At 40.4% G+C, this 26,163-nt stretch overlaps 1 protein-coding gene across 1 annotated transcript in view; it reads left to right on the top strand.

Annotated features, from left to right (window-relative positions):
• Positions 1-26,163, top strand: part of LOC124550950 (ESF1 homolog) — a 71,448-nt gene that overhangs the window by 44,522 nt on the left and 763 nt on the right. Inside the window, exons 8-10 of the mRNA XM_047125761.1 lie at positions 5,437-5,622; positions 8,725-8,898; positions 14,212-14,358. Coding sequence (XP_046981717.1) covers positions 5,437-5,622; positions 8,725-8,898; positions 14,212-14,358 — 507 coding nt within the window. The remainder of the gene's footprint in view (positions 1-5,436; positions 5,623-8,724; positions 8,899-14,211; positions 14,359-26,163) is intronic.

Below are 26,163 nucleotides of genomic sequence, written 5' to 3'. Positions count from 1 at the left end.
TGATGTTTGAACCAGTTTCCCACAAACTTTTCACGTCTTCATTGTCCTGAAGCCTCATCCCATGTAATGCCTCCTTCAGTGCACCAGACAAATGGAAATCACTAGGTGCTAGATTAGGACTGTAAGGGGGATGGGGCAGTACTTCCCAGCTCATTTTGTTGTTGGTTTCACGGGTTAGTTGAGCAATATGACGACATACGTTGTCTTGTTGGAGAGTCACACCTCTCCTCTGAGATCCACGATGTCTCTCTCTCGTGGCTGGCTTCACCTTGTCTAAAAGCAAATCCGCCTAGTATTGGGTGTTCATTGTATGCTGCTTTTCGAGATAATCACAAAAAACGGGACCTTCAACACTCCAAAATACTGTCAACATGACTTTTCCTGCTGATGCTTGGGTTTTGAATTTTTTCTTGACAGTTGAGTTGGTGTGCTTCCACTGCATGCTTTGTCTTTTTGATTCTGGTTCATAATAGTGAACCCAAGTTTCATCACAAGTTAAAATTTTGTTGAGGAAGTGCTCACCTTCTCTTTCATAATGTTCCTTTAGCTCTGTGCTCACTCTCAACCTTGTTTCGTTGTGTAGCCGTATCAACTCCGGTGGGACCCATCTTGGATATGTTTTGTGGTACTTCAGTTTGTTACAGATAATGTTATGAACTGTACCAGTACTAAGTTGAACCTTATCAACTGTAATTTCCACTGTCATATGGCAGTCAGCACGAATAATGTCACCAATTTGACTTTAAAGTGAGGTAGTTGAAACTGCAACTGCTCAGCCAGAACAGTATTTGTCAGCCACTCAGGCGCAACAATTTCTGAACTGCTCTACCCACTTGTAAAAATTTGCACAATCCATGAACCTTCAAAATGAACTTTAGCCATTCTGCAGTACATATTCACGGATTGCCTTCGGCAAGTAAGAAACGAGTAACAGAACATTGTTCAAATAATGTGGACATTTCAAGCAGACTCGCCATTTTGAAATGTATTTTTGAGCTTGTAAACCAAACAATGCTGATACATCAGCTGCTCAGGGCTCATCCCAGCAATGCCAACTTAAAGCCATAAAAGTAGCGAACTTGGCATACTAACAGTTTTTTTGCCCAGACCAATTTGTCTCTTTAATTATTGAATGACCCTCTTATTATCCTTAGAAAATATGCAGACCGGAGAAGAAATTGGATGCCCCAGGGACATCATGCTAAAACTGTTTAACATTGCCTCCATCTTGATAATGGTCTCAGCTCAGATAGAAAGAGGGACTAGAAGTTCCTTCAGCTTTTCTGTGCACATGTGAAAACACATTATCAGCAACATTAACACCTAACTGAACTGTAGAATGAAAGACTTTTCTTGGAACACTTACATTTTTAAAATTATGAAAGATGAATGACATTTTGTGTGTGTGTGTGTGTGTGTGTGTGTGTGTGTGTGCACACACACTGCAGACCGATTTCAAATCAATGAAGTTAAAATGTGTGCACTATCCCTACTGTTCATAAATAACTTGATTGCTGCACTCCTTACTTCTGAACTGCCTGAAATTGGAAGACTGCAGTCTGTTAATGCTTTATGACTGGCTGCAGCCACTAGTGATAATAATAATAATAATAATAATAATACTGTATACAGTGCTATAGTTGCCTTTATGTAGTTACTACTGTTTCATGCTGTCAATTAATTCATTTATCTGTTTGAAATGAGTAATGAACTACTGCAGGTTCTGGTTCATGGTGTCAATTAATTCATTTACCTGTTTCAAAATGAGTAATGAACTACTGGTACTATCTACAACTCGGAGAAGACACTTTCTTGAGATATTTAGCGTTTGTTACGTAATGTGAGGAACACATAATTTCCACTGCATAATGCTACTAAATGAGAAAAAGTAATTATTGATAACTTATATAATCAGTATTAGAGTCTTTGAAAATTACGACAATAGTAATAATCTTTTGGAAATAATTTTGTTTCACGACTGAATTTTGCCCCTCTTAGGGGGGTAATTACTGCCAGGTTGGGAACCACATCTCTAGAGCTACAAAATTGCAAAGATACTGAGTTTTACATTCAACCCATACTTCCAAATAGCCTCAGACAATTTTGATAGGATTGCAACTGGGTGATTTAGCTAACCAGTCGAGATGCCATAAGGTCACTGGATGTTCGTCATCCGGGAATGTGTGCTGGCAGCTCTGTGAACACAGCTTTCGCCACCCGGGAAGATGGAAATGTTCACAACATATTTGTGGTGAAGATGTAGAGGCAAGATCAGCACTTGATCACTGCTAATATTGAATTAATCATCCTTGTTCATGTCCACACTAATCTAAATGAGTGGGCCCAAGTCGTGATACAAAAATTACTCCCAAGACAACACAGCACCCTCCTACAAATTATGGGGTAAAAGTTGATACACTCAGTGCTTTGCACTGTTTGAGAAGATAGAAAAGTTGTGACTCTATCAGACCACGATACACACTTCCAGTCTGGCTCACTGAAGACATGCAGCTTAATGCGTCACTCGTAGAAATCACCTTTTTCAAGGTACATGACTCCAAATGTCTGTTGCACGAAGTTCTCTTTGCAATGTTCATTCAGAAACAGCACAAGATGGATCTGCAATTGCTGTTGAGTTTGTAAGAGATTGTCATTGACAAGGCCTGATTCGTCTCTGTTTCCTGTCAGTTAGGCTCTTTTTATGGCCACTGTTCGTACTCCGTGTTTTGCAGCTGTGAGTGGTACACCATGCCTTGCAGGATATGTTGGATGATCCACACCAATGCACTAACAAATCAGGCAACTTCATTTGCCCATCTGTGATAGCTCCAGTCTGCCACATCACCACACCTTAGAGCAATGATTCCGTACTGCCAACTGTCAATAAGCACCACTTCACAGCTGACACACCACTATTGTAGGGCCATGTAACCAACTGGTACCAGTTCTACACCGATCCAAAGATACCAGTGTGCTCTTTTGAGCAGGTGACTAGTACTGTAGTATGTAAGTGAGCTTATCAGACATGAAAGATTTGATCAGGTACGTAGCCCGTACACCAGATGTGGTTTAAATTCAAAGAAATAGTATTGATGATGATGATGATGATGATGGCTGTTGAGAGGTATATACCAAATAAATTCATAAACGATGGTACTGATTCCTCCATGGTACACAAAACAGGTCATAACACTATTGTGGAAGCAAAAAAGAAAAGAAAGGAAATAGGAATAATCTGCTGAATTAAAGATCTATGTCACTAACGTCAATTTGCCATAGGATTTTGGAACATGTGCGGTGAATTGCCTCAGTGAAAGCAGTTTACTACAGATAGCTAACATGGAGTCACAAAATATTTTTTTTTATGAAACACAACTAGCTCTTTATTCAGCTGAAGTAATAAGTGCTATCAGCAGGCCTCACAAGTGGATTCCATATTTTTATATTTCCAGAAGGCTTAGCCACTTCTAATGGAAATACATTCATATGCAGTATCATCTCAGTTGCGTGACTGGATTTGCAATTTCCTGTCAAAAAGGTCACAATTCATAGTAATTGATGGAAAATTGAGTAAGACAGAAATTATATCTGGTGTTCCCCAAGGGAGTGTTATAGGCCCTATGCTGTTCCTGATCTATAAAAATGATTTGAGCAGCCCTCTTAGATTGTTTGGAGATGATGCTGTATTTACTATTTCATAAAGTCATCAGATGATCAAAACCAATTCAAAAATGATTTTGATGAGGTATCAGTGCATGCAAAAAATGGAAAATGACTCTAAATAATTAAAAGTGTGAAGACATCCACATGGGTACTAAAAAAAAAAAAAAATCTGCTAAATTTTGGTTACGTGATTAATCATACAAATTCAACTAAATAGTTAGCGAGTACAATTACGTATAATTTAAATTGGAATGATTACATAGATAATGTTATGTGGAAGGCAAACAAAAAACTATGATTGAGAGAACACTTAAAAAATGCAACAGGTCTACTAAAGAGACTGGCTACACTACACTTGTCCGCCCTCTTCTGGAGTATCGCTGTGTGAGGAGGCATCTGCATCAGATAGGATTGACAGAGGACATTGAAAAAGTTCAAAGAAGGGCAGCTTATTTTGTATTATTGAGAAATAGGGGAATGAGTGTCACGGATATGATAAGTGAATTTGGGTGGCAATCATTAAAAGAAATGACTTTTTTGTTGCAGCAGGAAGGAGTGCAAAAGTATTTTGTTGGTCCCCAAATACATTAGGAGAAATGATCACCGTGATAAAATAAATCAGAGCTCACATGCAAAGATTTAAGTGTTTGTTTCTCCTCACACCTATCGAGAGTGGGTCAATAGAGAAATAGCTTGAAGGTGATGAACCCTCTGCCAGGCACTTCATTGTCAGCTGCAGACTAGCCATGTAGGTGTAGATGTACATCTTTGTGTCCATCCAAAAAGTTAAGTTTAAATGATTTTAATAGTGATTTTACAGTTTCAAATACCAATATCCAAAATTAATATTTTTCTCTCCTTGATCATCATCTTCTCACTATTTCACTTGAGGACACTGAATTTTAGCTTAGGTACTAATGTAGTGACATCCCGAAATGCCTATCCTGAATTATCGTCTCCTCACTGCATGATATTCCAGTTTTGGTTTAAAATCTAACGCAGAAATTTTGGCAAATTAAAAGAAAATAATCAGTGAAGTTATCAAAAGCTAAAAAGAAACCACACCTCTAAAATGGCTGAGAGTGTTTTATACTGTTGAGGCAAAGGTAAAGCTCTCACCAATCAGCGGATTGGTTTAAACAGCACAGTGCACAATCCTGTTGGAAGTGGTACACTCTTGACTTCTAATCTTTGGATTAACGGTCCCAGTTATAGGGGGACCTTCACTTTAGCATTCGCTATATAATCTAAAACTGAATTCCTTGCCACTGTTGTCCAAGAACTGTCAGTGCAAGTAAAAAATATAAGTTCAGCCAAAAAGAATAGCGCATAAAGTATAAAAAAGTAACAATATTTTTGAATCTTATTGTAGTATGTTCCACTGTGTTTTGTTGTTTGACTGCTAAAGGGGATTCAACCATTCATTTGCTATTTCAGCCTTGGACTTGTCTTTCTGCTCACTGCAATCACCTTTGAGACTTGTGATACATTTTTCTTAAAATTATAAAGAAATTTGACGATATATTTACACATGCTTAGCAAAAGATGATACACATTCTATCTTTTAAGCCTGCATGTCTTCTAAGCATTTCACTTGGTGTCTATGGAATTATGGCCCTCTCTTTTGTGAAAACAACCCATTTGTATTACCAGTAGTCTAATGCAGATGGAGTAGTTTCTGTGCTTGAATAAGTAATATAGTAATGATATAAAGACAATGGGATGAATCGTAGTAATTGTAAATTAATGCTCTTTATGTTTTTTACATTTCAGGAGGAGAATGGAGAAGCTGTACCTTTCAGTGATGATGAAATTCCCTCAGATATAGACATGAGTGATCCGTATTTTAAGGAGGAACTGAAGGATACAGTGCCAAAGGAAAATAAGAAAAAGAAAAGGAAACGGCAAGACGGTGGTGATGATAATGATGACGATGATGAAGAAGAAAAACGAAGAAAGGTAATTATATCATATTCACACCTTGCATTACTTGTTAAATTTTTCGTTATTTAGTCCTTTCCCTGAGACATTGTCTGTATGGAGTCGAAGTAAGGAGGGAAAGCAGTGCTTTGAGAAAAATATTTTGAGTGAATGGGTTTCTGCCAGTGAATCATTGTCTTCTAGAACGTAGGGTGTTCCTTGACTCTTGATTTTATTAGTTTACTGCACTGGACTGCACAGTGGTTCGAGGAAACAAAAAAATTAGAATATACACTGCCAGAAAAAAAATTACCCCTTTTGGAAGTTTTCAATTCACTCTAAGATTTATTGTTGCAACGGTGCATATGGAGTATATCGAATAATTACATTTAAAGATCAGTAGCACAAGTGGTTCAGAGATGCCAGGTATCAGCCCATGCTGAAACACCCATATTAGTGCATGGTGTAGCCTCCACAGGCTCTGACTTTGGCATCCAGTCAATTGTACATATGGCATATACTGTCCTGGAATACATTATGCCATGACTGCTAGACCTGTTCATATAATTGTGTAAGAATTGTTGGTTGACGAGTCACACAAGTCATTTCTCATCCCATTGTATCCCGCACATGCTCGATTGGAGACAAGTCCAGAGATTGTGTTGGCCAAGGAAGTTGTTTCATGTATTGCACAGCACATTGAATTTCAGGGGTGGGTGTGGGATAGCATTGTCCTGTGAGAACAACACATGACCTTCTCGTCCCAAGAATGGCAAAAGAACAGGTCTACAACATTCTGCATGTACCGAGCATTGCTTAGCCTCCCCTCCAGAAACATAAAAGGTGAACGAGAGTTGTAGCTTTTTCAGTGTGTCTTGGACAAATCCACTCAATGAGACAGCACTTAACAGGTTTATGTCATATGCACAAATGACTATCACTTGCGTGCAGGCATAATCTGCTTTCTTTGTGGAAGACGGTGGTGTGCAATTGCATCTTCCAAGTTATCCTTTGACGGCACCAGTCAGACTGTGTATGTCGATACTGTAGCGTGAATGGAATACAGGCTAGAGTTGTGCCTACCTATAGTCCCACTGCTAATAACAAGTTCACCGCAGTTCTTGTTGACACGTCTGGGGTCACACGCCCCATTATCTGTGCAGTGATAGCTGCACGATCTGTCACTTGTGAGGTAACGGGCAAGTTGTGGCACCCTGAAAATGTTCTAAGGTCGGAGTTGGCGTGGCTGCATGGGCCGCTCGCCAAGCCGGGACTCCTCGGCAACCATGTGGTGCTGAGCATCAGCCGGAGCAAAAGGGGTAGCCCCAGCGCGTGTTCCAGGCCAACCGTGTGGCTGGGAATTCCATGTTGACACAGTGTCGAGGACTGTGCTTTGTGTCGATGAAGGAGCTGTGTATTCTGGGAGTGCCAAAGGTGGTGGACTTTGTGAAACCATAATAGCAGACATTTCACAGCTCATGTAGAAACTAATAATAGCTAGGGGAATTTTGATACCTTAAAAGGAAACATGTACATTACCATTATTTGCATGGTGATTCTGATGATGTAATCAGATTTTCAATATCTTTATTAGTTTAAAGTTTAGTATGTGACTGTAAATTTTACAAGTAACACCCAGTAACGAATTTCCAAAATCTAAATTGTTCATCTGATTTTGTTGATCAATGTGTCTTTAGAAAGCTGTTAGTGTAAACCTAAATTAGTATGAATTACAGGCATGTAACTTGAATAGTACACGAGTTATTGGAGGTCAAAGTGGACGATTACTATTGGTCACATCAGGCCACAAGTACTCCACAGTTACACAAAAAAATGGTAGCAGCATGCTTATAAATATATTTATTTGTCTATGTCTTTGTTTATATCCGATATATACTAGTCATGAAGAAATTGGTCAAATATTTACTGTGTTTCAGAAAGCACAGACACATTTGGCTACTGGCCTGCTTTTGTTTCTATTCCTTTGATATAATTTTATTTGATTTGTTTATGGGTTTAGTAATGGATGTTAGAACGTGTTTATGGTCCAGCTGAAGGAATATTTATTTAAATTTAAGTTATACAAATGTAAATCCAGTATTTTGAATGTGTTTCAATATGTTTGAGAGTGTGTGTTGGCTTGGAGAAATGGCAGGAGTGCTCTAGCCAATCACAGCGCTCGTTATTGGGGAGACTGTATGGAAGAGAGGGAGGAGCATCAGGTGGCCCGTGACACAGGAGGGTACTGAACAGGACGGCACGACGATCGGGTCGCACAGGACACGGGAGAGTGCTGGACGGGAAGCAGCGACGTACGGTCGCAGGAAAGACTTGGCGAGTGGAGCAGTTTGCACATGGTCGCAGGAGATAGAAATATTTCGTAGTGCTGACTTGTGCACTTGTGAGATTTCCGTGCAGTGAAGTAGTAGTATGTGTTTACAAGTGAATATCTTGTGAGCTATGTTGTTGTTCATAACTAATTATGTGAAGTAGGAATCTATTGTTTCCCTGTTATTCAACTTATATTTTATTTAATTGCTGGACCGTTGACACCAATAAGAGTTTTACAGTAATAAATGGCATTCTTAAACATACTTCTGCTATCATACTCATCATTTGAAGTTGTTAAAAATAGTACCTGCAGATTTTATTTAATTGCAATCTTTCATTTATAAATCTCTCTGTTGCATTCAAAATTCGCAATTACCGAGTGATAGGAACCTTCGACCATTCGATTCACGTGTATATTCATATTGTATATTGTAGACTCAGCAGTATTTGGCCTGTAATGCGGCAACTACATATCCCAGACCCTTGACAACGAAACTAGCCAAATCTTTTAATATTTCAACTCTCGAGTCTGAGGCGACGTAGTTGAGGGCCAGCACATCACCACTCCTCCTCTTTTTTGAGGTGCTGTGACTTACCAAACGAGAAAGCGCTGGTAGATAGACACAATAAAAAACACACAAACACACACACAAATTTCAAGCTTTATATTTTCCCCATGTGGAATGTTTCTTGTGTGCATGCGTGTTGGGATGTGGGTTAGTGATGCACATGCACAGTGCGTGTGAAAAATATGTAACGGCAAGTATAAGTTTCTCATTAATGCCCCCTAACCATAAGTATATTGTCTAGGCTGAATTGGAGCTTCTAATGCTGGAAGATGGTGGCCAGGAGAGTAAGAAGCATTTCAGTTTAAAATCTATTCAAGAAGCGGAATCTGGCAGCAAAAAGAAGAGAAAGAAGAAGAAACTAGGAAAGAAAGCCAAGAAAGAGGAACAACTTGCCAATACAGAGGATGATTTCCAGGTAAATTTGTATTAAACACAATTTTGCATGTAGCTCTTCAGCAAGATAATCGATTGACAAATGCCAATACTTGAATAGGTGGTGGAATAAGTATGTTGTTCTAATTGAGAAATTAAAGCTATTGGTTGAAAATTTGGAATTTAAGATTTCAGTGAACAATTAATTGACTTAATAAACCAATTATTGTAATTTACAAATAAAAATAATCAATTTTTAAAATTACACATAATTGAATAGATAAAAAAATCTACTCACCAAGCGGCGACAGAACACACATAGAAAAGGTATTACAGTTGCAAGCTTTTGGAGGCAGTGGCTCCCTCTTCTGGCAGAAGGGTTGAAGGGGCAGGTAGAGGAGTAGAGTTTTGAAAAGTCACCCAGAACCCTGAACCCTGGGTCAGGGGAGAATTACCGGGCACGACGAGGAGGGAAGACTGATTGTTGGGGACTGGACCAGATGAGATTTGAAAATCTGAGAGCTTAAAGGTAGAAGATTGGACAGTATGGGAGACAGATATTACTGCTAAATAGTTGATTTAATAAGGCCGTAAAACTAAGTGCTTTGTGTGTGATAGAGGTGGGAGGAGGACAGCGAAAAATAGACAGGTCAGAAAATGAAAGATGTAGATAACTAAAAGGGAGTGAGGAAATGAATAGTACTGTGAAGAAATGCCGAGACTGAAGAAATTAATGTAAATTAAGGCCAAATGGGTGGCAAGAACCAAGTATGTGTGGTGGTGTCATTTCCCACCTGCGGAGTTCTGACAAACTGGTGTCTGGGTGAAGAATCCGATGCCACATGTGGAGAAACAGGCACTGAGTCACGACTGTCATTTTGTTGAGCATGCTCTGAAACAGGATATTAGGTGTTACCAGTATGTAACCTCTGTCTATGCCTATTCATCCTAACTGATAACTTGGTGATAGTCACACCTATATAAAAGGCCAAACAACTTTTACACGACAGATGGTAATGACATTTGTCGTTTCACATGTGTCTCTCCCTCTGATAGCATACGTTTTGCCAGCTACAGCTCTTGTATAGGTTGTGGTAGGAAGGTGAATAGGGCAAGTCTTGCAGTGGGGATGGTCATAGGGGTAGGAGCCATAGTGTAGGGAGACAGGTACAGAAGAAGCATAGGATCTGAAAAGGATACTTGAGAGGGCGATTAGAAGCTATTCTAGGCATGGAGGGCAAAATCTTGGACAGAATGGACCTCACCTATATGAGAGGGAATGCCTGACATGGAAAAGGCAATATGTATCAAAATGTAAGCACTGTTGTTTGTTCATAGGTTTAATATGAAAGTTTGGTCAGGATGAGATTAATATCGAGGAAAGGCATTGGATTTGGTATAGGACCATGTGAAATTTATTTGTGGAAATATATGTAGAGATTCCAGGAATATCAACAGGTCAGCCTCACCAAGAGTCCATATGGCTAGGATGTCTTCAATGTATCTAAAGCAAACCAGGGGCCGAAGACTTGTGGATCGCAGGAAAGCCCCCTCCAAGTGGCCCATGGTAAGGTTGGCATAGGAGGAAGCCATCCTGGTTCCCATGGCTGTACCCCTGATCTGTTTGTATGTCTGCCCCTCGTAGCTGAAGTAGTTGTTGATAAGTATAAAGTTGATTAAGGTCAAGATGGATGTCATAGGTTTGGTGTCATATACCAGCTGTAATGTAAACATTGTTTGACCTTTTACATCAGCATGACTACCACCAAGTTACCAGGATGAATGGGCATAGGCAGAGGGTGTATATTGGCATCACCCAATATTCTGTTGCAGAGATCTCCATTGGTGTGAACTGGCACTACAACATGTCCTTGATTCTCACCACCCACGTGGCCTTAATTTACATTAATTTCTTCAGTCTCAGCATCTCATCACAGGAACTATTCCTTTCTTCATTCCCTTTCAGTTTTCTATATCCTTCATTTTCTGACCTGTCTATTTTTCGCTGTCCCTGTCCCAGCTCTATCACATACAATGCACTTAGCTTTTTGTTCTTATTAACTCGTGCATGAATTTTTAGCAGTAATCTCTGTCTTGCATATTATCATATCTTCCACCTTTAAGCTCTCAGGTTTACAGATCTTGTCTGATGCAGTCACCAGCAGTCAGTCTTTCCTTCTCATCCCGTCTGGTAAGTCTCCCCTGGCCCGTTGTTTTGGGAAACTTTTCGAACTCTACCCCTTTTCCTAAACCTCACCAGTCCTTTTTCCTTCACCCCTCTTCCTTCCTCTTCAGCACTTCTTCCAGAAGAAAAAGAGCCACTGGCTTTGAAAGCTTGCAAACTGTAATACTTTTTTATCTATTCAATTACAATTACTGTAACTGTATTTTTTAGGCTTTGTCAGGTTGTAGCACATTGAGTGTATTCCTTGCTGTCAGACTGTCAAATCCCAGTTAATGCTCTTAATAGCTTCCTCCCTGAAATATTTGAACAGTTACACTTGAGTTCTTAAGTTTCTGTTGACTGTATTCACAGTAAAGCGCTAAGCCACATTATGTAAGTTACTAGATCAGCACATTTTTCTCTGTTTTGGCTCCCTAGCTCAGAACTGATAGAAATCTGGAAACTGCACAGACTGCATAATAGCTTACCTCAGCTATTGTGCAGTGTTGTTTAAATTTCCACAAGCTAAAATTGTGTGGCGATCGAGATACAAACCCAGAACCTCGCTTTCCGACAGAGGTACGGTTACTGACCCTCACATCTTCATTTCTGCTGGTATCTCCTCTCCTACTTTCCGAGCTTCACAGAAGTCTTCCTGCACGCTTCACAGGACTAACCCTCCTGGATAAGGATACTGCAGAGAAATGTCAAAAGGCTGATGTACGGGCGGTCTCAAGCTGGCCTGTTGCGTGAATGACTGTACTCGACAGGCACTGCACTTCGGGTAGGGGCAGCCGAATGGCTCACACGTGTGCAGGACGTATGCAATATGGCCGTCTGGTGGGTAGCCTATACTACCTGCTCCTGCTCACGTGTGCAGTTAGGGGTGGGCAAGGGCACAGGTGCAGGTGCCCTCATTCCAGGGGCAACATTGGAATAGCCTCTTCTGAGGGGATTGTCTACAGAAGCACTAGTATTGCCAAATATGCCAGAGAGCTTCTGTTAAAGTTTGGAAAGTGACAGTGGCTACATGGCAGAACTTAAACTGTGAGGGTGGCTTTTGGGCCATACCTAGATTGCTCTGTCGGTGAGAGCTTCATTTGCAGAAGTGAGGTTCTGTGTTCGAGTTCCAGTTTGGCAAACAGTTTCAATCTGTTGGACAGATACTGAGTCTTTCTTTTATTTTTTTGTACTGTAAATGAATTGTACTAGAAGACACAGTTTCACATACAGTTACATGAAACACTTAAACATTTGAAGAGTGAAAATGGAAAACATTGTGTGTGGCAAATGAGATATTTGTCAGGAGAATGAAAAAAAAGAACTATATGTCTCTGTTTGAACATAATTGATTTGGGCCCAAAAAACTAAGAAGGTATTCTGATACTACAGAATTGTGCTGCTGACTGCATCACCACAAAAATAAATACTATATTAAAAACATTCTAAGTGCCATTCAGGAAACTGATGGTTCTACATGTCGATAAGAAATTTTTTACAAATTGATTCTTGTAAAGGAGAAAACAGCAACCAGCAACTGTTAATAATGCTATTTATTTACACGAACAGTGCTGTTACCAGTTATGAACTGATACGTGCACCTCCAGATGGCTGCTCACATCTATATGACAGTTGTTGTTGGTTATTGTCTACACTAGTTATTGGCTGCTCTTTTTTTCCTCGAAGAACTATTATAAACAACAACAAATGTAATATAAATGTGAACAGCCATCTAAACGTGAACCTGTTGGTTCATAACTGGTAAAGCTTTTTTGCAAGTAGCCACAGTCACAAAAATGTAAGTTTTTGACAAAATGGCAGGGAGAAAGTATTTGTTTCAAATGCCATTAATACTGAGGCACTATGTTATATTTATGATAATGGAAGTACAGGATTGTAATTAGTAAAACTGTAATCAACAAAAAACCTCTTCTCATATCGTTTAAATTTTGAGTCTCCAGAGGGGAGCACACGCTGGCACAGGGATGATGCACCATCTACTAATGCACATTTGAAATACTTTTTCCATGGTTTGGCACCGATATCAAATCTAGAGACATGCAACAGAGTAGTGGGAATACAGTGGCACTGAAAATGCCCTCTTTGAAGTAGTGGCACTTGGATCATTTTCCATTTCCTAATGTTCTGCAAGCCACCGTATGGTGCATGGTGAAGGGTACCCCATACCACTACTTGTCATTTTCTTTCCTATTCCACTCGCAAATAGAGCAAGGGAAAAATGACTGTCTGTATACCTCCGTATGAGTCTTAATTTCTCGTATCTTATCTTTGTAGTCCTTAATGCATAATGTATGTTGGTGGCAGTAGAATCGTTTGGCATTCAGCTTCAAATGCCTGTTCTGTAAATTTTCTCAGTAGTGTTTCTCGAAAAGAACATTGCCTTCGCTCTAGGGATTGCCATTTGAGTTCCCGAAGCATCTCTGTAACACTTTATGTGTTGTTTGAAACTACTGGTAACAAATCTAGCAGGCCGCCTCTGCATTGCTTCGATGTCTCTCTTCAATCTGACCTGGTACAGATCCCAAACACTCGAGCAGTAGTCAAGAATATCTCGCAATAGTATCCTATATGCGGTCTCTTTCCTAAAATTCTACCAGTAAACCAAAGTCGACCATTAGCCTTCCCCACCACAGTTCTCACATGCCTGTTCCACCTCATATCGCTTTGTAACATCATGCCCAGATATTTAAATGATTTAACTGTGTCAGGCAGGACCCTAATAATACTATATCTGAATATTACAGGTTTGATCTTCCTACTCATCCACATTAACTTACATTTTTCCATATTTAGAGCTAGCTGCCATTCATCACGCCATCTGGAAATTTTGTCTCGGTCGTCTTGTATCTTTCTGCGGTCACTCAACTTTGACACCTTAATGTACTCCATAGTATCATCAGGAAACAACTGCAGTTTGTTATGCCTGTCTGAAACTGTAATGTGAAAACTTCTCGGACAGAAATGTTTCCGTAACAACAAACATTATTTTAAAAAATATGAAACAAAATTCCTTTCATAAAGTTTTATATAGAATAGTTTGTTACTACAGATGTAGCTGCCTTAATTTTATTATTGCACGGGAAGCTCTAACAGTGATTAGGAACTGGAGATAAGCTCTCCCCCCTTCCCTCCTCCAAATATAATTTCTCAGTTGGTATGTCTATTTTCCAGGTGAATGTAAATGATGAGAGGTTTTCTGCTCTGTTCTCATCCCACCACTACAATATCGACCCAACAGATCCTCATTACAAACAAACGAAAGGCATGGAAGCTCTGCGAAAAGCAAAACTGGAAAGGAGGCATCAAGAGGATGATGAGGTAAGTAATTTGTTTTCTGATATCGTAGTACTAGCACATATATTGGCAAACAATATAGTGATATAAACAAAAGAAGAAGTACACCCCTCAGATTTGTCTCCAGATAATGTTGTGTAACAGTTACAGCAGAGCTTAATAAGGCTGAGAGAGCACAGAAACAATAATACGTATTGAAGTAAAATGTCATATGCAAGTAAAATGAACTTCAGATTATATGTTACCCTGCAAAGCAAACTGAAGGCAAGGCCATGGTGGCAGTATTGTCGTATTCATGCCAGAGAAACAGGGATAGCAAGTATTTAAAAGCATACACTTTTTTCAAGTGGATTCTGTTACATGCTGTGTATCTATACTTCAGTGCCATGCATAGCGTAACAATTAAACAGTGCCCACCACTTGTGTTTGACATTACTCCATGCACACTATCACAGTGGCAACATTTCTTCACAGTGTAGAGCCCGTGCAGCATACTGTGGCCGGTGGATGTGTAGTCGGCAGGGCACGTGTGTGGAGAGCGGTAGTGGTGGGGGTTACGGGCAGGTGCTGTATGGGAAATGCTAAGTGCTGGAGGGAAAGTGCCACTCTAAACTGAAGCCTACCCTCACATTTTTTTGTAAATATTAAGTGGAGCCACTACACACACACACACACACACACACACACACACACACACACACACACACACTTGCATGGGGACCATTCAAAAAGATCTGTCACCTGTGCTTTGATTAATATCTAAAAAGAATTTTGCCGAAATGGCAGCGATATAATTTCGCTTTGCATGTTAACCGTTTGTAACTTTCAGAGAAGCATCATGAGTGGTGAATTTAGAGCAAAATCTACCATTTCTCTTGTTGCCATTTTAAAACTTGCTTTTTTTTGCCAGAACACAGTGGAGTTTACACAGTGTTGCCTCTCTGATATGTTGTACAGATGCAATTGCGAGGGAATTTGAGACGGTGTTTTATTACATTTATTAAATGAGGAACTGAGGGAAAAAGCACATCCTCGGTACAAAATAAACCTGCAAGGTCTTCACTTAAGTGTTCCAAAACCCATAGCATTTCTCGTTTCACCAGCTATTAGTGGCCCCTAAAAATTACATTTTTTTGTCGAAAAAGTCTGTAGTTAGTGAACTAACATGGGAGATAGTGAAATTTTGCATAATAACCATATGGTAAAATACTCTCTTCTTTGTGTGCTATCATTTGCCATTTATACACTGCAACATATTATGTAATTTGCACCAAATGCAAAATCTTGGTGGCCCTTTTCATTGCAACCTTTTTTTAATTTTGCGCAGTGTGTTACTTCTGTGTAGTGTAGATGTCTCAATAACTATGACCATTAATGAAATGATGAGCAAATAGGCATGAACTTGACATATAAAGCTATAAGTAATGCAAAAATGAGTTTTTTTACTGAATAGTTTGTGTAAAATCATTTGAGAAAGATTGCATGGCGTGCACTTCGATTCTGTCATTGCCAACGGGCCAAAATGTGGCAAACACTGTCAGACTCCCCTTCCAAACGAACGAATGAACTCGCCCAGCGCTTTGGCCAAAAATTGGTCATTGCGCATTGGCTACCTTGTCCTGCACAAACTCTAATATGTGTGACCCCATGTTTCAGCTGAGCAAACCACTATCTGCTTTAAGTGTGAAGTTCAATTTTTTTATACAGTCTTTTTTTTTTTAAAGTGTCGTCTCATTCGCAGGTGATGACTCTTTTATTGACACTGTTTCTACAAAATCCCATTGACAGGATAGTTTTCCTCAGATTTTCTGTTACCCATAAAATCCAGCTTTGTGTGCAAAAAGTTGTGATGTTTTGTCAAGGCTGGTATTCCTTTGTATTGTTCATTCTTTTTGTTGTTGCAGTCTTCAGTCCGAAAACTGGTTCGATGCAGCTCTCCACACTAATGTATCCTGCACCAGCCTCTTCATCTTCCCCCCCCCTCCCCCCCCTCCTCCTTCATGGTTCCCTCAGTTACCAAATTGACGATTCCTTTCCTTTATTTTAGTAAAATTGTGCAATAAATTTCATTTTCCCCAGTTTGTTTCAGGACATCATCACCAGGTATTCAGTGTACCCATCTAATCTTCAGCATTCTTCTTTAACATCACATTTCAAATGCTTCTCATTTGAACTGATTAATGCCCACTTTTCTCTTCCACACAAGACTACACTCAAGGCAGACACCTTCAGAAAAAAATTTCAAACACATAAAGTATATTAAATCTTAATTAATTCCTTTTCTAATATCACATAAATTGATGCCTATCAACACATTTGTTCATATTGTTAATGGGGTATTTATAGTGTGCGCTTTGGGATAGATACTCAAATCCTATCCCACTTGGCACAGTACCCCTCCTTCCATAATATGCTCCTGTCGACTTAATAATCTTTAACATTTTGCTACTATGTTCTGTCACCACTGTCACTTCTTTCTCCTTCTTTCTGCCAGTAAACTTAATTACACCAATAACCTGACCAATGCTTTCCTCTCCCGCAACTATCCCGCAGACCTTGTCCACAAACAGATTTCCCGAGCAATACATTCCTCCCCATCCAACAACAATGTTCCTACCCCCAGACCACACAGAAGCATCCCCCTTGTCAGCCAATATTATCCTGGCCTCGAAAACATCAACAAATTACTCCGCCAGGGATATGACTTTCTCAAGTCAACCCCTGAAATCAGATCATCCCTTGACAAAATTCTCCCCACACCACCCAGAGTTGCCTTTCGTCGCCCCCCTAACCTCCGTAACATCCTTGTTAAACCCTACAATATTCCCAGACTACCTTCTCCACCCAGCGGTTCCTACCCCTGTAACCGACCCCGCTGCAAAACCTGCCCCATGCATCGCCCCACAACCACCTACTCCAGCCCCGCTACTGGTAAAACATACACAATTCAAGGCAGGGCTACGTGTGAAACTACACATGTCATTTATCAACTGACATGCCTGCACTGCACAGCCTTTTACATCGGCATGACAACAACTAAACTGGCTGAGCGCATGAACGGACACAGACGAACTGTCCGCCTATGAGATGCCCAATACCCAGTAGCGGAGCATGCCCTCCAGCATAATTCTAGGGACCTAGGAACCTGCTACACCGTATGTGCCATTTGGCTTCTCCCACCCAACACCAGTCCCTCTGAACTGCGAAGATGGGAACTTGCACTCCAACACATCCTTTCATCCCGCCATCCCCCTGGACTGAACCTACGTTAAACAACCTCAATCCCATTTACTCTTCAGTCTTCTCCTCTTTCCCTTTCCTCTTTAGCCATTCACGCATCTTTTCATCCTACATAGTTGTGTTTATCTTTATACTATATACCTCTCTACTTCTGTATGCATCCTCTTTGGTTTGAAGCTGGCACAGTACTTACAGTAGAATATCTTTGGCTTCCCTCTGACAACCATGCCTCCATCCTTGCTACCCTCCCTATTTTCCTTTCCCTGTTGCTTCATAACCTGGGTTCTGAGTAACTGAATCTCCTTTCCCTTCTTCCCTTTCTTTCCCCTCTCTCCTCCCCGATGAAGGAACATTTGTTCCAAAAGCTAGGAACGTAAATTTTCGGTTCTGTTTTATATGTATCTATCGGCTGTACTGAGCTGAGGTAAGTACTGGCCAGCCCCTCTATCTCTTTGTTAGTATTTGTTTCAAATCTCATATGAGATTTTCCATTAATCATTTAGTAAACTTAATTATGTTGACAATGAGCTGGCATGGCCACCTGTGTTGTCATTTCTCGCTCTCACTTTACTCGGTTGCACTGTGAGGTAAAAATGCCCGGCAGCATAGCTGTACCTAGTCATGTGGCCAGCTTAGGTCCTGTCATGCTTGGCTCTGTGGTTAACTTTGTCAAGTAATACACTACAGTGCACAAATAGTATATATTCTTCAATCTAGAAGTAACATTACAAGTGTGAGCATACGAACACTAGTTATAATTTGTTGTGACTGTTTCTTCCTATTAATGTATTGCTTGACTTGTTTCACAACCTTAAATGCTCTCTGTCACCGATGGGTTCATGGAATACAATGGGTGAACAAATGAGTTGTGTGGAAAAGCCCACACATTCTGCAGTGCTTGCATTGTGTGCCAACACTGTGGATGAAGCTTTGTAGCTCCTCACGGTATAAATGCTACACCACACTGTGGTCATATTGCCCGGTGAGTACCCATTCATCACCGGCTACAACCCTCTTCTTCCACTGGTTCCACCAACAAACATCACTGTTGTAACAGCAGGCATCGTACGAGCGAGAATGTCCTCGTGTGATAATTTGACCGCAGCAGGAGATGGGCATAGAAGTCAGCCCATCAAATATTGTGCTCTGTTTGAACTCGCTCACAATACTATTGTGCGCTTTGTTATTTAGGAGGCACACTGGCACTTGCTTTTTATATTTTCAATTTGTTTGACAGCTCCTCACTGAGATGGCATAACAAGAGCCTTTTACATAGCACGAGAAGGGGCACTGCAGACCCTATCTCAGTGATATGTCTCTACATTCTCAAAATCTCTGAAAATATTTCTTAACCTTAAACCTGTTGAGTGCATAGACATTGCTATTAACTAAACATTCCTTCAGCCGGTTCTGCTCCTGGAAATATGCTGTGTGCACAGCATCCCAATATAATCCTGCTGCACTGGGCCCTGTGCCTTACTTATGTTTATTTGCTTATTGTATGCTCACCTACAAGACTGTATATTGATGTGTTCTGTAGTTATGAGACTGTACTATTGTATACTAAATTTAGTGTTATTGTTGACCTCTTCGTGTGGAAGCAGAATAAAACTGGGTTGTTGTTACTTCTGGTATTGTCTCTGTACAGCATTGCAACAGTTAACATTGCTTCTGCTTTCGTGTGGTGATATTTCCATAGAAACTTTCATCCCCTAAGACACTCTTCTTTATATCTAACCAAGAAGCGAAATATCAATTTAGATAGTTTGCTTTAGAAAAATTTTTAACAGAAAGAAATATCTGTGTAAAAATTTTCATCCCCTATTTCACTCCCTTAGGGGATGAATTTCCGAAAGAAGTGAAACATGTATCTCTTTTATATCTAACAGAGAAGCCAAATGCAAATTTTCATAATGAATAATTTCATAAAACTTTTCATCCCCCTTTCATTCCTTTAGGGGGTTGAACTTGCATAAACACTAAAACAAGTATTTTTTATTTGTAACCAAATAGTCAGATACCAGTTTCCAGAGATTTATCTTAAAAAATGCTTTAGTAGACCTTTAATAATTTATATTCAAAAAACTTTTTGGCCACTATTTTACCTCCTTAGTAGTTGAATTTACAAAAATGCTGAAATATAAATATATATTTTATTTCTGACTTGGAAATCAAATACCAGTTTTGAAGCTCTAGCCTCAATAGCGACATATTTTCAAAAAGCGTTTCGTCCCCTATTTTACCCCTGTAAAAGTGAAATTGTTTCCCAGTACAAGATTAAACTATGTTAAATATACTACAAAAAAGATACTATTCATTTTTTCTCTAGGTATAATAGTTTCTGCAAAGCAAGGGATGAAAAAATTATAGATTGTTAAAAATGTTTTAACAGTGTGAAATTAATGCTTATCTTTAAACAAAGTGGTTTAAAAACAAATATTCAATGTGTGTACCATGTCTAAGTGTGGTAGATTTCATATTAAGGGATAAATTGTTTTCTCGGGATGAAACAGGATGGAGAGTAAAAGCACGAGGGAAGGTAGTTCACTGGATTGCGGTCGCACAATTCTGTCCTTCATAGGTCTGGAAACTGAAGACTGAGCAGGTGATTGCACACACTGTCTACCCCACTACAGGATGTTTCATCAAGTTTACTGCATCTTATGAACCAGGTGCAGTGAAGAGGCATGCCTGAGGGGTGTTTATTTTAAACGAAGTGCATTAACACTACATGGGATACAGATATGACTTACTAATAATGCTAATGGGAGAGATGCTTATGGGCAGAACCTGTAAAAATCTCTGCACACTGTTCTTACTAGTGGCGAAACTGATTCTTAGTCATCCTATTTGCCAGCTGTAGTGTTCTTCCAGTAAAGGTGACGTCCGCCATTGTAAACACTGCTCGCTTTTTATTTTGCATACTGACTATTCATCCTCAGCATTTTCTGTCTATTTGTCTTATGCGAGTGGGCAAAATAACATCGCAGGGCTAATGTACATACAGTGGAGCTATTTTAGTTTATTAAATGAGTACTTATTTGCAGTTGTTAAGTGAGCTATTGTGTAAAAACGCTCAACAACTTGAGCTGTCAACCACACTGAAAATCCTGTACCAAGTATAACACACTATCAGTATGTATTTGACAGTGTGTTTTATTGTCCCCACTATCACTGGCTGGAATACTTTTTACTGCGTGAGGAATACCAGATTCCTCACCCCAGCTTTATATCTCCTAACATCTGAAGAGGTTAAAAGTTTGCTTCTGCAACAGACTTTGGTCACCCAACTATTGTGGAACTTCATATATTTCAGCATAAATCAGGAAATGCATTATAGGTAGATTACTGTTCTACACTTGAACATGATCAGTCCCATTCCATCAGACATATTCACACCCATTCTGCAGATGTGTGCTTAGTGTCTCCACTCAGTGTAGCCCACTCTAAAAGTGCAAGCAGTTCCTGAATGGGACAGATGTATTCAGCCCATCATCAGTAACACAATTAATGGTGTGGAACGGCATTAACTTTCTGCTCACTCGTTAATTCACCACTGAGTGACAGCATAATTACAAAGCTTTGCAATATAATGTCAAAAACAGCTGCAAGCTACCACATTTGCCAGTCCATTCCCTTTTCCACAAACACTAGGAAGGTCATTGACAACATCACATATATTTAACACTTCACAGCCGTTGTTTACAAGAACATATTTTACTTAACAACTGCCACTACAGCAAATAAGTACTAGCTTAATAAAATGAAAATTACACCACTGTATAAACATGTACTCGGTGAAGTTCTAAGGTGGTATAGTTTGTCTGTAAACTGAAAACGGAGCAGCACTCATGGTATAAAAAGTTTCCTTTTCTGGAAAAACACTATGACTGTCCTACAGGATGACTAAGAATCAGTTTCCTCTTTCCCAAAGTAGAGCAGTGTGCAAGGATTTATGTAGATCCTGCTCATATGCATTGCTTGCATTAATATTTTAGCAGCTCATATCTGTTTCCATGTAATGTTAATGCACTTTATTTTCCACAAACAACCCCTGGACACGTCTTCATACAGCTTGCTGCAGAGGGTCGGTTTAACTTAGTGAACCACCCTGTTGTTGCTTTTTGTGGTGTAGTAGTGCAGACAGAATTTCCAGTCACCTGCTTGACCTTCAGATTGCAGACCTATAAAGGAGGGAATTACATGACCACAATCCGGGAACCTACACTTGCCTCACATTGCTACCATCCACTCCCGCCCATCTCCACCCTCTTACACCCCGAGAAAACAATTTATCACTCAACACGCCTCTACTGCGCTTAGACGTGGTACATACATTTAATGTCCATTCACAATCCACTTTTAACAGTAAACATTAATTTTGAACCATTAAAGTGCTGCTTTTAATAATCTTTGATTTTTCCATTCCTCGCAACGTGCAAACTATTGTTCCTATAGAAAATATGAATACCAGTCTCTTTTTTTTGTAGTAAATTCAGTGTATTTTAATTTTGTGCTGTGAAACATTGTTGCTAGAAGCTGTGGTTTTCAAGAATAACTTAAAAAATGATTTTAAATATGTTGTTTATTGCAGTGGACTCTGATGCTACATGTTGACCTGTTCAGTCTTTCAACGCTCTTAGCGGCTAACTAGTCTTCACACTCACTAGGTTATCTGGCTAAGGCCATAAATTTAAGAGAATTTTGTGAACTGTTCCACCCATACTGATCGGGTCATATCACGGTCGCCTCTTCAGAAGAAATACTTAATCCTAACAGGCTCTTGTTTAATATGACTAGTGGGCAGTAATTGCATAACTGTGATAGATAAATGTGCTCATAATCTCAAGCAGTAATGTATTTTTCACAGCTCGGCATATAGTTGTTGTTGTTGTCCACTGCTAAAACAACCAGTGATATTAGCATGCGCAACCAATCAGTGATGGGTGCAACTAGTAACTCAAATCTCTGAGCTAACATTACGTCAGTGTCAAAAAATTACAACTTTTCACTTTTGAAAATTCTAGATAACTTAAAGAGCATGTAATAGCCTTACAAGATTGATTGTTAATTTTAATACTGCCTCCAAAACCCAAAGTAACTTTTTTGTAAAGCACCCGTTGGCAAGTTTGTAAGCCTCCATCGTTACGCTGCGGAGGCCGAATTGCCACAGTTGCGGTAGGCAGAGTTTGAGAGGTCATGAAACGGCTTCTAGTGCAGGACACTGCGAAGACGATTTCTCCCTCCCACTATTAGACAGCTGTGCCCCAGGGTCAGGTAACAGGATAGGAGAACAAAGGTTGTATAATACTCCGACAAATTAGTAACAAAGTAACACAAATGAGTTAAAAAGGTTTACTTATCTTTGTGGTTTGTTGAATGATTAAGTCTGCAACACTGCATATAACATAATATATAAAAAAGGGCCACAATGGATGAGGGCAAATAATCGTATATAAACTTCACATTACCAAGGAAATGCAATTTACAACAAAGGTCTGTCCACTTCTAAGAGTTCACTGAGCAATGTTCCCCGTCCGAGTCACACCCGGACGACTGTCTGTGACCGAGTGGGTGAGAGCTGCTCTTCTATCTTCCGAGTAGGCTTCCTTCTGTTGTCGTGTGATCGTCGGCGAATTGTATTCGGCCGCAATTGGGCGAGGCGAAGTCGATATCTCCATCCGCCGTACTGCCCGCACATATACAGACACAAGCAGACATATGTAAAGGCCAAGTAGCAGTGGCCTTTACATATGTCTGCTTGTGTCTGTATATGTGCGGATGGATATGTGTGTGTGTGTGTGTGTGTGTGTGTGTGTGTGTGTGTGTGTGTGTGTGTGCAAGTTTATACCTGTCCCCTTTTCCCCCTAAGGTAAGTCTTTCCGCTCCCGGGATTGGAATGACTCCTTACCCTCTCCCTTAAGACCCACATCCTTTTGTCTTTCCCTCTCCTTCCCTCTTTCCTGATGAAGCAACCGTAGGTTGCTAAAGCTTGAATTTTGTGTGTGTGTTTGTGTTTGTTAGTGTCTCTATCAACATATCAACACTTTCGTTTGATAAGTTACATCACCTTTTCATATATATATATATCTCCAATACAGTATATTTTTAATGTTAATGCATAGTACTGCCCCCATTGGTGAGGATAGGTTTGCCGAGCCCAGCTGCTGCACATGTGGAGAGGTAGATCATCTAGTGACGTTACGTGTTCAACATTCATAATCCAAATTTGGGGTGTTTCCCAACATTTGCAGCCACACGTGTCTTCTGTTCAATTACTTGTTTCAATTTGTGATGTGATTGTACAGGTGAAAATAAACCAAAAAGGTCCTACGAATATGTGTCCAATTTTCAGTCATTACAGACTGGAGCTGGTTGAAGACTACACAATCCGTTTATGATTATGAAGACAAATGTGAATGTTAGTTACCAAAATGCTGCATTAGTGCTGTAGTGGATAGAATAATGGTGAGACAGACAATTGAGCCATTCTACATGACACCATCTCACAGCACTCGACAGTATATCGGAAGGTATGTCGTGTTCCGCATCGAATGTCGTCTCGGCAGGTTTTAATGTGGGCAACGGTGTCATTGGTGATGCGAGCGACAAGTGAACACGTGTATCCACCTGTTTAGCTTGCATGTCCCCCTTCGAGCAGCCCCAGGGTCGTGTTCCGGATTAACACAGTGTTCGAAAAACCCAATGAAGTACCCTGTCACAGGGGGTTCACCGATCAGGGAAGCATCTCTGGTATTCTGTCATAGCCACACGGGCACTGCCATTACAGTGCCAGTACACGAGGAACGTGTCTGGATATTCTATATGGGTGAACATAGCAGCATGTTGGTATTCGTGGATACAATGGGCTTATTCAATTAAACGAATGACACACACACGAGACCTCACAACAGTTCACTGTTCCGACCCATGATTGCGTTATTCTGCCCACCACAGTGCCTGTGTAGCATTTTGGAAAGTAATATTCACACTTGTCTTCATATTCATTAATGGATGTGTGTAGTCTTAAACATGCTCCAGTTCCTTAACAATAAAAAATTGAATGCATGTCCATAGGACTTTTTTGGTTTATTTTCACATGTAGAATCACCTTACAAATTATGTGACATTCCTCCTGAACACCGTGTGTGTGTGTGTGTGTGTGTGTGTGTGTGTGTGTGTGTGTGTTCACCTCCTTTTTTAGTCTGTTCTGCAGCTAATTTTTACTCTACATCTAGCAGATTTTAAAATTTTAAAACAAAGTTAGCCAAATTTTGGCATAGCACAGATGTGTTCACAATTAGGTGATGGCTTGCTGTACTCTCAGCTCACTTACTTTGACAGCACTAAGTTAGGTTACGAAATGGACATTTATGGATGTGTGCTGTGCGATATTTTAAAATTTTAATGTGTGCCACACTGTAAGATACTGTTGAAATTAACTGCAGAACAATAACTGTTTAGCAGCTTTGTGGTTAATTACATAAACAGCCTGACAAAAAGTGAAGCACCCAGTAGACACTTCACATGTCAGTGTAAGTTCATACATGTCAAGGGTGTGCAAATGATTTGCAGCTACAATTCTCTGGGACAGGTAGGAAAGTCATCACGGAGCATTAGTGTTGGTTGTGTTTAGTGTTGTTACCAGACTCAATACGGTATGTAAGGGGTGTAAACGGTGTCAGATATCGAGTGATATCTGCGAAAAATGAGGAGTAGTCGCGTACCCGTGTGAGGCAGTACATTGCCTCCTGACAGAGCCTGAAAGGGGTGTCGTAGTGGATCTCCTCTTTGCCGGCTGGCCCAATCTTGCAATATTCACATTTGTAGGACATTTGGATGTGACAGTGGCCCAATATTGGACTGCACGGGTAAGTTAGGGCAGGCAAGGTTCCGGTCGAGCGCATTGTCTGCCCCAGGGTAGGAGTGCCGCACTGTAGACTGAGCGCTATCTGATAATGAGTAGAGCACTCCGTGCAGTGAGCTGTGTCAACCTGCACCGCTGTTTGGAGTCTGGTAGCAGCCGGACTAGGGAGTTACTACCCCGCACGTAGGCTGCTGTTAACACCACAGCACGAATGGTCACGTTTGGGTGGTGCCGTAACCGGGAAGAGTTGATTGCCGACAAATGGCAGTGCACTGCATTCGGGGACGAATCACCATTCTAGGCTACACCTCACGACAATCGTTGCTGATCTGGGGAGAGATTCTGTTCTTCCAGTATTTTGGAAAGGCACAGTGATGCTGAACCTGGTGTCTTGCTGAGAGGAAGCCGTCAGGTACGATCTCAGGTCTGGGCTGGTAGTGACCGAGAGAACTCGTGACAGCACAACAGTACATTACAAGACATCGTCTGGCTTCATGTGCTACCTCCTGTCTGACAGTATTGTGCTGCCATTTTCCGCAGGACTGTCGTGCTGCCACTTTCCGCAGGACAGTTCTCGTCTGTGGGTGGCACGTGTCTCTACGAACTGTCTGTGTGACGTTAAGGTACTGCTGTGGCCAGTGAGAGCCACAGATATGTCCAAGATTGGTCGCATGTGGGACCAGCTTGGGTGCCAATTCTGTCCCAGCAATACTATCTGAGGT

Source organism: Schistocerca americana, chromosome 9, assembly GCF_021461395.2.
Source record: "Schistocerca americana isolate TAMUIC-IGC-003095 chromosome 9, iqSchAmer2.1, whole genome shotgun sequence".
Taxonomy (NCBI): Eukaryota; Metazoa; Arthropoda; class Insecta; order Orthoptera; family Acrididae; genus Schistocerca; species Schistocerca americana.
Note: the sequence above shows the minus strand (reverse complement) of the source record. Positions and strands in the feature narration are given on the sequence as shown.